The sequence below is a fragment of the Sminthopsis crassicaudata genome, chromosome 2, assembly GCF_048593235.1.
Source record: "Sminthopsis crassicaudata isolate SCR6 chromosome 2, ASM4859323v1, whole genome shotgun sequence".
Lineage (NCBI taxonomy): Eukaryota > Metazoa > Chordata > Mammalia > Dasyuromorphia > Dasyuridae > Sminthopsis > Sminthopsis crassicaudata.
In genome coordinates, this window is record NC_133618.1 from 111198106 (window position 1) to 111210780 (window position 12675).

A 12675-nucleotide genomic window follows, 5' to 3' on the forward strand; every position below is an offset into this window, starting at 1 on the left:
AAACAATGGGAAAGAAAAAAAAAAAAAAGAAAAGAAATAAAGAAATATAAAGAATAAATATAAAGAATATAAGAATATAAAGAAATATAAAGAAATAAACATGTGTTGATTTATATTGAGTCTCCCTAGTTCTTTTTTGGGATGCAGATGGCATTTTCTGTCCAAAATCTATTTGGGATTGCTTTGAATCACTGAACCACTGAGAACAAGCCTTTCATAGTTGATCATTCTTGCTATTATTATATACAAAGTATTTTCTAAAATCAGCTTGTTTATCATTTTTGATAAAACAGTATTTCATTACCTTCATGTGCCACAACTTGTTCAGCCATTCCCCAATTGATGGGCATCCACTTCTTTTCCAAATCTTTGCTATCACAAGAAGAGCTGCTACAAACTTTGTGCACATGTCCTTACCCCTTTTTATGATTTCTTTGGGACAGACTGGGTCAAAGGGTGTGCACAGTTTTATAGCTCTTTGGACATAGTTCTATTTTGCTCTCCAGAATGGTTGGATAATTTCCCTACTGTACACAACTGTAGCAGAGATTAAGTCATCTGGCCAGAATCACACACAACTAACTGTCTTAGTCTGGACTCAAACCCAGGTTTCCCGATTCTGTGATTGTATACTACCCACCAGACTTCACATATATAACAAAGACACAGAGCTTGAAATTCACTTACACTTACATACCTTTATGACTGTAACAAGAAACCTTTTTTCATCTTCTTCATGCATTGCTCCACTAATTGAGCCTATTGCCCAACATAAAGTGTTCAAATTTTTCCAAGACCATTCTGTTCCATTCACCTGATTGTGAAGTTTTTCAGTCATTATTCTTTCAGTATCTGCATAATCCAGATGTGTAAGGTATACTGAACAAAAGAAGCAGAAAAGAAAAGAAAAGAATTTATATGGTCTTTACTAAGTGTCAGGTGTCAGGCATTGTGCTTTACACTTCAATGATAATTTACTAGCTTACACTATTCAACTTTGTCACTAGTGTATATTGCCTTGAATAAACTTATGTGTAGCAATAATAGAGCAGGCAATAACACTTCAATTTTTACACACACACACACACACACACACACACACACACACAACATTGGAATCTTACCACCAACTAACTGCTCAACTTTTCTGAAGCTTGACTTTACAAAGCTTATTACGCATATCATAATTACATTTCAACACTAGCTTTATAGTGTTTATCACAATAGTATTTTGCCTATCTAGACTCATTTTCCAGGCTTGGGGTTTTGAGAACTATTAGTCATGAATCTCTATCTAATGTATTTCTGTTATTATCTCCCAGTATTCACATACATTACTATCAACTTACCCAATGTTTCCCTCATATTCTTATACAAATTAATGGAATCTGTATCCTTCATAAATTCTCGCACAACTTCTCCCTGATCATTTTCTACAACCAGGACTTCTTCAGGTTTAGCCATTCGACTCACCATCAATAAACGGACCTATTTAGAGCATAACAATGGGGTAAAATTTTTAAACATTAGTTCTTTAATATATCAATAGATTTGTGATATTTACAATCCTATCCATTCATTGTTGACTGTACTCCATCCATACCATTCTACCTCATGAAAATCTCATACTTTTTTCTAAAGGGAATCTACCTATTTAAATTGGGTGTTGCCTTATAGAGATTTCTGTATTCCATACCAAAACGTGAAAGAAGCTCCTCAAAGAGATCTACATTTTCTTGAGAGCAAATTATGTAGCCTAAAAATCCATGTAATAAGAAATTGATAAAAATGTGAACCATTTTAATGGTTATAAATATGAATAAATATAATTTTGGGGACAAGTGACACACGTCACTAAAAAACCCAATGGGTTTCCTATGCTGGCATCAAGAAATGGGTAAAATCCAGGTTAAGAAGTTATTCTCAATCTAAGTTTACAAATATCACAAACTTGGTTCCTCCAATAATTTTCCAGCAGTAAAAAAGATGGGTTTTTGAAAGCAAGCTATGCAGTCACTTCTATGCACAGTTACCTTGGATAATACAGGGAGATAAAGTTGTCTCCTGGGAGGAACATCAAAATGTTGACTTCCAGAAAGCATTGGAGAGGCAGATGTGGAAAATGGACTTTCTCTGTATAGTTCAGCAGCTAAATGGTTCCAATACTCCAGGCAAATCTTAAAGATTTCAGTTTCTTCTACTTCAGATACCAACAACATATAGTGAAGAGCCTAGACAAAAGCAAGAAGCTAGGTGTTAGATGACTATCTAAAGGTTTTTATTATTGTTATCTTTGTATATCATTATCTTGTACATACTTTCTAAAATACCCCCTGTACTCTTTTTAAAGCTAAATTCTGATCTTTTTTATTTTACAAAAAACACTCCATTTTCCCTTACAGAGTATAAGTTCTGGTTTTTACTACAGGATGATTGGCTCCAAATGACTTTGGACTAATTACTTAGCTTCACTGTGTCCCAAAATGACCAGATAATTTAAAAAATTCTTAATTATATAAATGTTTTCTCTCTTCTTTACAAGAGACAGATATGTAACAAGGCATCCTTCTTACTATAATTATCACTACTAGTTAGGCCTTGTTCTTCCTATACCTAAAATTTCCTCCTATAGTTCAATAAAAACATTACAAGTGTGTAAATAATTTTCAAGATCATAAATTTGTATCCGCAATTATAATGATCATTTTTTTGAGAACCATGAGTTAGGCCACTCAACTTCAAATTTTTTTCAAATCCCAGAAAGGTATTTTACCAACTTTCATTGGACAGATAGTAGAGCTTGTCTCTCACCTCTCAGTCATATTATACAAGGCAGTTTTTAGCCATAATCAGTGTATTAATTTTTATTGCTTAACTGTTTATTAAAATAAACATTTCTATGAGGGGACATTTTCCCCTAAAAATTAAGTTATTCAATGCTTTCTTCACTGGCTAAGGAAATTCAAAGTTCTCAATTATATTTTCTGCAAATTCAACTCCCAATGATTTGGGAGTACTCCCAAGTACTGAAGCAGCATTAGGCTTAAGCATGAAAGAAATTTAGGCCACAAAGAATCTCAGGAAGGAAGGAGATATGGCTGCTGAATAATCTACTTCAGTTACATTCACCATTTATGTGCTTAAGTAAAAACCTTGGAATATATACTGACATTGTTATATTATACAAGAAATCAAATGACAATATTTAGTAGGTAACATTAGAAATGTTAAGAATAATGATTTACACTTCCTTCATGGAATTAATTTGGAGCAGAAATAAATTCTAAAATATATTTGAAGTTTTTGTCAAGATTAAAGATGAATGAGAAAATTCATACTTTTATCCATTGGTGTTTATGTTATCATATAGCTGCCTTTAGATAAATGTTTGTTTTCAAACAATAAAAATTCTTACCTCCATCAATGTTTCCCTGAGATTTAATCGCTTTTCAATAAGCTGACCATGTTCTTTAAGAAATGTACAGAGAAACAAACTGAGATTCTGGATGAAATTTTGTTCATCATCTTTTCCATTGGAATAAGCAAGTCGAATATTAGTATTTAAAGGTAACATCTGAAATTAAAGTTAGATATTTAGCAATAAAAACAAAAGTACTCCTTTTACCTGATTTAACTGATAAATAACCTAGAAACTTGTTATTCCAAGAAATATTTAGCTCATATTCAGACACTACCAGTGGTCTTTCTAATATTAGTTACCTTTATAGGCCCCTCCAACCCTCTTCCCTTACTGAACCTTCATCTTGTTGCTCATAGTTTTTCATATCACCCAGGCACACAGCAAATCACTATTAAGTACCTTAAGTAAAGTTTCAATATCAAACAAGATTTGTTAAATATATAAACACCAAGGACCTGGAAATTAAGTTAAAAAACCTTGCTTGGTTAATAAGGCCTGGATATAATACCCATCTTTTTAATGAACTCTTTAAAAAGAATCATAAGAGGGGTAGCTAGGTGGCACAGTGGATAGAGCACCAGGCCTGAAGTCAGGAGGACCTGAGTTCAAATATGATCTCAGGCACTTAACACTTCCTAGCTGTGTGACCCTGGGCAGGGTCATTTAATCCCAATTGCCTCAAAGAGAGAATCACAAGCATTCTGAGAAAACTAATTTTAAACTATACCTTCCTAACTAGTCTTTTCATGAAGGATTTATACCTTCCGGCAAACTGATTTCCCCATGACAATTAAAGAATTCTAATTAATATTTTTACTAATTCACCTTCAACAATATAGTCTGACCAAAATTAAATCATTTAAAAGAATTACAAATTACCTGTTTTAGCTGCATCATTGTCAGTGTAAATAGTGTTACAAATTGTTCCTCATATTGGCTTACACTCACACCAGCAATTTCAGTGAGGCACTTCAGAGAGACATTTCGAAACATTGGAACATTTAGAAACTATTTAATGGAGGGGGAAAAAAAAAAGATAAAAATTAATATAGAGCTATTAAGAAGTGTTTAAGTAGAATTTTACAAAGGGGACATGAAGAAGTGATAGGGAGGATGGATAAGACAAATGAATTGACACATTTTATTTCCCCCAGTAAATGATATTTTTGGTACTTGAATTCTTTAACTTGTAAGTGGTAGGTAATGAAAAGTGTAACATTATCCAAACTATCTTTTACTAACATTTATTTAGCACTTACTCACCAGAGTTGTTGTGAGGATCAAATGGAATAACTATGAAGCTCTACAGTACAATGCCTGGCATATAATAGGTGCTACTTAAATACTAATTATATTATCATTATAATTAGATAGTAATACAATTAAATATGAACCCTACTATCATCCAAAAACAGAGCAAGAAAACTCAATAATAACCTTTCTGGATTAAAGGTATTAATTTGAATAGTTGTATATTCCCCATTGCTGAAAAAACAATGGAAAATTAAACAACCAAAGTACCAAGAAGCAACTGAAAGGCACATGAAGAAGGATGGCAGTCTCTATACACATGCAACATTTACTCTTATTCAGCATTAAAACATATTAACTGGTAAATCACATTAATGATATTTACCGGTGGCTGTGTTAATGAATGATCAAAAGGAAAAAATATTAAGTATACCTTATATATTAATGTGCTGATTAATTTGGTTTCGAATATGTATCCCAGTGGAATCCAGTTTAGAAATCTTAGCAATGTTTCCAAAGTGGCATGTACAAGTGGAGCATTTTGGGAATTTTCCTGCAACAAAAATATATCTATAGTAATTGTCAACTAAAAATTTTTTTTTCTTTTTTAAATAATTGAAAGTAAAACTACTTACCATCACAAATTGACACAGCTGAAATATCTGTGAGAATTCATTGCACATGCTACAAAAAAGATCAAAATATTTAGAATAAAATCTTTGATTGTTATCTTATTAACATAGAAAAAGCAATTTCTTTTCTAAAAATATGAAAATATGAATAAGTTTAAAATTCTTAGGTTTATGAATCATTTTATGATCAAGGCACTCTACTGTACATAACTGTCATAAAACTATTGTGTCTCATTCAGATGATTGGCTTAATATTGTTACATGATTCTACTCTATAAACTTCAGTGAAAGCAATACCTTTAATCCAGAGGTCTTCCCTAGTTTCCAAATATTTGGAAGAAAAAAGAGCTCAACACCTACCTATATTTCCCCATATGATTTTATATTCCTCTGTAAAACAGTATATCCATTTTGGGGAGAAACAGGTTTCATTAGTGAAGGTATTCCCTTCACCACTTCTTCCCCTTTTTTCTATTTCTCTTAGGCTTTAAAAGTTTCTCCTACCTTTCCCCCAATTTGGAACAAAAACTGAGGAAATAATACACTGAAAAAAATACCAGCCATGTGAAAATAATTACAAACCTCACTTTAGACTGTTCCAGGGTAGATTCAATCTTGAACAGTAATATTTTTTAGACAAAATTCAACTATGATATTATAAAAGACTACTCACCTGTCTTTCAAATGCTTTGCTTTCACTTGAGTGATCTGCCCACTGGAGAAATCAAATACTTCCTCACTCAGTAGTTTTAGGATCACCATATTATTCTGGCAGAGACTTTCACTGGTCCTACTTGCTCCAACAATGTCACTAATGAAAGTTGGCCAGTGTTTGGGCCATTCCTGTTTCAAGATCTAAATGTACAAGATGCAAAATTATTTTACATTATTAATAGTTGAACTTTTCTTCCTAAAACACACACACACACACACACACACACACACACACACACACACACACACACACACACAGCATCCCTTAGGCTGGTATTGATCTTCAGCCACCTGAGTATATCAAAGTTAAAAAGTAAAAAAAATGTTTTCCTTTTCATATTCCTTATTTTAAAAAGGGGCTTCACAACAGCCTCCATCTACATCATACTTCTTAAAGGAAATTATCTTTTATTGAACAAGTAGAAGATATTAGGATAAGAAGCCAAAGTCTGTTCGCTACCCCCAAATTATGTCTTTAAAGTCCTGAACGCTATACTATTATCTAGCTTCTCCAGAAATGACTGATACTAGAATAGTAAAGAATATTAGACTCTCTAAAAGAATTATCATATTTTCCTACCACAGTAAAGAAAGGGAACTTTAAAAAAGCCAGATAATAAACCAATGCTATTACAAATAGTTGAATCTTTTTTCTGAATTAGTCCTCCTTAATATATAATTACTGATTTGATTTAATTTCACAAGTATTTGAGATGTTAATTATTAACATCCAAGTAGAACACTTACCTGAACAAGAATCATATTCAATTTTCCAATATACACCTTTTCTTTCTAGGGAAAGAAACAGGAAGGGGTGAAAAAAGGGTAAGATTACTTTTATAAAAAGGGTCTAAATAGATTCTGATCAAAGTAAATCAGACAGATTTTCTTTATACCATTGCTTTCTTAAGGCAGATTACATGTTTTAAGGAGCCAAAGAAAGAGAAAGGGAAAGCCAAAAGAGGCTAAGAAAATATTACTACTATACCCAGGAATAATTATTATTAAATATTAAATTAGGAACAAATATTAAATAGGAACAAAAAACTAGATCTAATACAATTCCCCCATAATTTTACAGTTTAAGATTAAATGATGTGGAAAATGGGTTAAAAGCACCAGAGAGAAGATTTGATCTCACCTCTACACATGTTGGGTCAGATGAAGTCTTTATGATAAGGCCAACAACATATTTTTTGATTCCTGCAAAAACAAAGATGTATTTTAATAATCTTCATCTTGAAAATGCTTTTTTCATGTGTTAGAAACTTATCAAAATATTACTTATAATTTTAAAAGGATAGCTCAATTCTTTCAATTTATTTAGTTATAAATACATTATTTCTGAATATTACTAGTATCCTGAATAGATTTACACATATTTATAGCCAGCTAACAGGTCTGAAATTTAGAGAAGTCAAATGAGAACAAATCTCTTTTTCAAAGGGTTAAATGACTTGCTGCTCACTAGGTTGCTGAACTAAAAAGTAGGATTAAAACTTAGTTCTCTTCTGACTCATTAATTGTTCAGTGCTCTTTCCAAGTAGCAAGACAGAAAATTATACTAAACTGTCACTTCTAAAAGATACAGTTCAATCTAATTTCACAACTTTTTCATGAGAACGTAATTATTTTTCACCTATAATTAACAATATCCCCTATAAAATTCACCTCTGATTCTTGATAAAGTCATGAAGGTGAGCTGGATCCCTGAAGACTATACTAGTGAAATATGAGCTTTGAGTAGTTTCTACTATAATGGAAAAGCTTTGAGGATGATGCTGGCAACAGATGATGTTTGTTTCCAAGAACCTTAGCTAGACATTCATCATCAAAAAAAGAGATAATGCTTTGTTCTTTGAAACTTGTCATGATGATGCAGGAAAATAATTTTTAGTATAAGTAACAACAACTATTAGTATTTCAAGTAAGATCCCTGGTTCACTGACTAGTAAAACAGAACTAAATTTTAACCAATCTTAATAATTTTGTAATAAATGAAAAAAAAAAAAAATCAAATGAAATTGTATCTAACTATATATTATAATAGCCTCTCCCAGGTGAGGCAAGTAAAATAATACTGCTCTTTATATAAAGGACCCAAGAGCAATTTGGAACATTTTGTGGGATATATATTCAGTTATTTTCTACTGGTAGTGCTCATGTAATATCTGCAAGATCAACTGCCACAAAAATAAGTGTAGTCTATATAGTATAACAAGTCTTACAGAGGATGAGGAAGCAAAATCCTACAAAGACATAAGTTAAGAGCCTCCAAATTAATTCAACATTTTTAATGCAATGATTTTTACTACATTGAAGACATCAGGAAAAAAGCTGGAAAATTATTCACGAATACAAACTATTTCAAAGGCTTATCATATAGACTAGAAGCCTCTCCAAATACTAAATTATCATCTCAAAAAAGCAGGCTCATCATATAGATTAGAAGCCTCTCCAAATACTAGACTCAGAATGAAGACCTGAACAAAAGGAGCACCAATTAATATGCTAGAACAAAGATAAAACAATACATAAGAATATGGCATTATCATCTCAAAAAAGCAGGCTCCTCATATAGATTAGAAGCCTCTCCAAATACTAGACTCAGAATGAAGACCTGAACAAAAAGAGCATCAATTATTATTACAACACACAAATATATATACTGACTCAAGAGACCAATTAATATGCTAGAATAAAGATAGAACAATACATAAGAATATGGCATTATCATCTCAAAAAAGCAAACAAGAAAATAACAATTGCTACCCATTTATTTGTTTCCTTGCCTCAAGGGTACAAGTCTTTTTGAGAATAATCCAAATACAAAAATTCCTAGGAATGAAAGGAAAACCTTTCAAAAATTACTTTCCAACATAGACCACATCTTTAGTCACAACTCATTGAAAGGCATAAAGTATATGAGAGCTTAATTGTTTCTTGATAGGGCAAACTGCAAACTCAAAATATCCAAATGACATCTCAAAATAATAAACTTAGCTCTCTCATTCTTAATAGAAACATAAACAAACAAGATGTTTACAAAAATGTATATTGCTTTCATGTCCAATGTGTACTCCAGGTCAGAGGCTAGAGTTAAACTGTGCCCTCCTAGGTGAGACAGTCAACTTTGAAGCATCTGGGTCACATATACACATAAACATGATTATTTTTTTTCTTAGAATATGGAAGAATTACTCAATTAGACTATGAACACAAAAAAGAACAGAATTTGAGTAAGTTGCCTTGCCTTTCAAAATTACAGTTAATTTTAATATTAAATTTCTTTACAAAGGGTACCACTTTTATAATCTTTACATAATTTCCAAATGTGAAGTTAAGACCAACCAAAGGAGGACAATGATAACAAGATAATTATCAACCATGAATTAAGCCAGAGAAATTTAAAAAAAGAATAAAAAAAATAATGGACAACAGTGGGGAGATTGTGAATGGATTCCAAATCTTCACCCCCAGAGAGAAAACCCACTCATTCTGCATACAGTAATACACAATAGAATTTAATTTATTGAAAACTGCTTTATGAAACCATCTGGTCTTGAATATACCAATTAGAAATTAACATATTCTAAATTTATCTGGCATTTTTTACTATTAGGAAATCTGTAAATAAACCTGATTGTCAGAGTACATTGTATAACTGTATTTTCAACCACAAGCATATAAACTTTTCTTTACAATAATGTAAAGCAATGTTTTATGGAAACATTTCCATGACAGGGCAACAGAACCCATAATTCACAGAAATGAATTTCAACTAAATAAAATAGTACTACACAGAATGAACAAATTCCAGTAAATTTTAGTGTTATTCTAGTGGTTATAAGGAGGAAACAAGCATTTAAATGTCTTCAAGGGGAAAAAAAATGGCAAAGAATCTATTACAATCATGTTTAAAAAATTAGATTCTTATGCTAAGTGTCAATTAACTATACATACTATCCAATATATTATATGAAATATGGTTTAAGTAGTTCATAAAAGTCACTTCTGTTGTAATACTTAAATTTAAATTATTGCTTATTTTCTCATGAATTATTCAATGCTTTAGCTTATCAAATATATTTGATCAGCAAATTAAGACTGTACTGGAGGTAGAGCCTAGATGGAAAAATAAAGAGAGGGAGTTGCCTGAGCTGTTCCCCAGACTTTGCTATATCTTCAATTCTAGAGCAGGGACAGCTAGATGGCACAGTGATAGGGCACTAGCCTAGAAATCAGGAGGACCTGAGTTCAAATTTCACCTGGCACTTAACCACTTCCTAAGCTGTGTGACCCTGTGCAAGTCACTTAACTCCAATTTTAAAAAATAGAAAAAATATTCTAGAGCATTTGAATTCACAAAAAGGTGGAAACAATTTTCTAGCCCAAGACAATTTTAGAAGATCAGAAGAAAAGATCTGTTACTCAGGATAATAAGAGGACAGTCCAGTGCACAGTTCTGGGCTACTAAAATCAGTGACAGCACTGCTGGTTTCAGACCTTTCAACCCACAAGATAGTAAAGGGATCAAATAGTGAGTCAAAAAAGTGCCCCTTTATTGGCACCAGTGATGCCAATAAAGGGGATGGAGTTATGTTACATTGCCTATACTTGGATCTGGGTTGCAGTTCTGGGTCTGCTTCTGACTACATAGTCATAGAAAGCCATGATAAAAAAAAAAAAAAAAAAAAAAAAAAAAAAAACCACAAAAACAAAAACTATTATCTTTATCTTTCAAGAAGATACTGATCATCTCCTGAAAGAGACCCCAAAATAAAAATTCCTTATAACCAATATAACCAAATTTCAGAGCTCCCAGATAGAGAAAACATGCAAGCCATTAAAAAGAACAATGTAAATATTGTGAAGCCACAATCAAGATAACACAAGATTTAACATCTTTTATTAAAGGGTTTGGAAGGATATTCTGATAGACAAAAGAGAGGATTACCATCAAGAATTATCTATGCAGCAGAACTGAGTACAATTCTTCAGGGGAAAAAATGGGACCTTCTATGAGATAGAGAACTTTCAAACATTCCTGAAGAAAAGACCAGAACGGAACTAAAAATTTGATTTTCAAATACAAGATACAAAGAATGCATGGGAAGAATGTTATTTATAACCCATAAAATTTTCTCATTACACAAAGAAGAAAACAGGTATGAGTTAAATATGATGGTATGACTAAAAAAAGTCAAATTAAAAGATGAAAAAGAATACACTGGATGGAGGAAAAAGGGAAAAGTAGAATGAGTACCTGATATAAAAGAGACCTGAAAGAGATTTTACAATGGAGGGAAATGGGAAAGCAAAGAACTGGACACATGAATCTTATCAATTGTAACTGGCTCAAAAAGGTAATAATATAGATGTACAACTCAGTGTAGAAATCTATTTTACAACCCAGGAAAGTAGGAAGAGAAGGGGATGAAAGATAAGAGTGGGCAGAAGAGAGCTGATAGAAGGGAAAGCAATTTGAGAATGGACAGAGTAAAAGGAAAAAGAGGATGATGAAGAGGGGAAAATAAGATGGAAGGGAATACATACACCCACACACACTTTTTTTTACACTGAATTTCTCTGATAAACACTTCACTTCTCAAATAGAAAATGGAGTCAAATTTACAGAACTTTTCCTCAATAGACAAATTAGGTCAAAGCATATAAACAAGTAATTTTCAGACAAAGTAATCAAAGCTATCTATAGAATGCTCTACATCAATATTGTTGTGAAATATAAATTAAAACAAATCTGAGACACTGTACACAGTGGCAACAAAATTATGTGATGGATCAAGCTCAACTTTTTCGACAAGGAGATTCAAGCCAATTCTAATAGACTTGTGATGGAGAGAGCTATCTGCAGCCAGAATAAGGACTGTTGGGACTGAATATAGATCACAATATAATTCACCTTTTTGGGGGGTGGGGGGTGGTGGTGGTTGCTCCCCCCCCCTTTTGATCTGTTTTTCTTGTGCAGCTAATAAATGTGGAAATATGTATGGAAGAATTGCACGTATTTAGCATATTGTTTTTACTTGCTGGTTAGGGTAGGGGGAAGGGAGAGAGAAAAATTTGAAACACAAGGTTTTGCAAAGGTGAATGCTGAAAACTTCTTTGCATGTACTTAGAAAAATAAAAAGCTATTTAAAAAAAAAACAATTCTGAGGTACATCTATTGGAGGCTATTATGACAAGAAAGGGAATTTGAAAAGTTTGAGGACCACTGATTTACATTAACTGATTAAGTGAAATCAGCAGAAGCAGAATAACATTTGTATATAGTAATACCAATATTGTATGATGATTCACTATGAATGGCTTAGCTATTTTCAGCAATACAATGATTCAAGATAGTTTTGTTTTTGGGGTTTTTTTTTTTGGGGGGGGGGCACGCTCGCAAGGCAATTAGGGTTAAGTGACTTGTCTAGGAGTGTCTGAGGTCAGATTTGTATTCAAATTTCAATTTGAAATCCTGACTTTCAGAACTGGTATTTATCTACTGCACCATGGATAGATTAAAGCATGGCTATGACAATTCTGTAAGATTTAGGATGAAAGGTACCATCTATCTCCGAAGAAAGAACCAGTAGATCCTAAAGGCAGATCAAAGATAAAAAAGTATCTTTATTTTTTATTCCCTCCCTC

At 32.4% G+C, this 12675-nt stretch overlaps 1 protein-coding gene across 2 annotated transcripts in view; it reads right to left on the bottom strand.

The window, feature by feature from the left end:
- Positions 1-12675, bottom strand: part of XPO1 (exportin 1) — a 47998-nt gene that overhangs the window by 12750 nt on the left and 22573 nt on the right. For both annotated transcript variants that reach the window (XM_074287016.1, XM_074287017.1), the window contains 10 exons: positions 7160-7221; positions 6766-6810; positions 5978-6159; positions 5308-5356; positions 5106-5225; positions 4301-4429; positions 3416-3574; positions 2034-2231; positions 1350-1488; positions 698-879 (listed from right to left, as the gene is read on the bottom strand). In XM_074287016.1, coding sequence (XP_074143117.1) covers positions 698-879; positions 1350-1488; positions 2034-2231; positions 3416-3574; positions 4301-4429; positions 5106-5225; positions 5308-5356; positions 5978-6159; positions 6766-6810; positions 7160-7221 — 1265 coding nt within the window. The remainder of the gene's footprint in view (positions 1-697; positions 880-1349; positions 1489-2033; positions 2232-3415; positions 3575-4300; positions 4430-5105; positions 5226-5307; positions 5357-5977; positions 6160-6765; positions 6811-7159; positions 7222-12675) is intronic.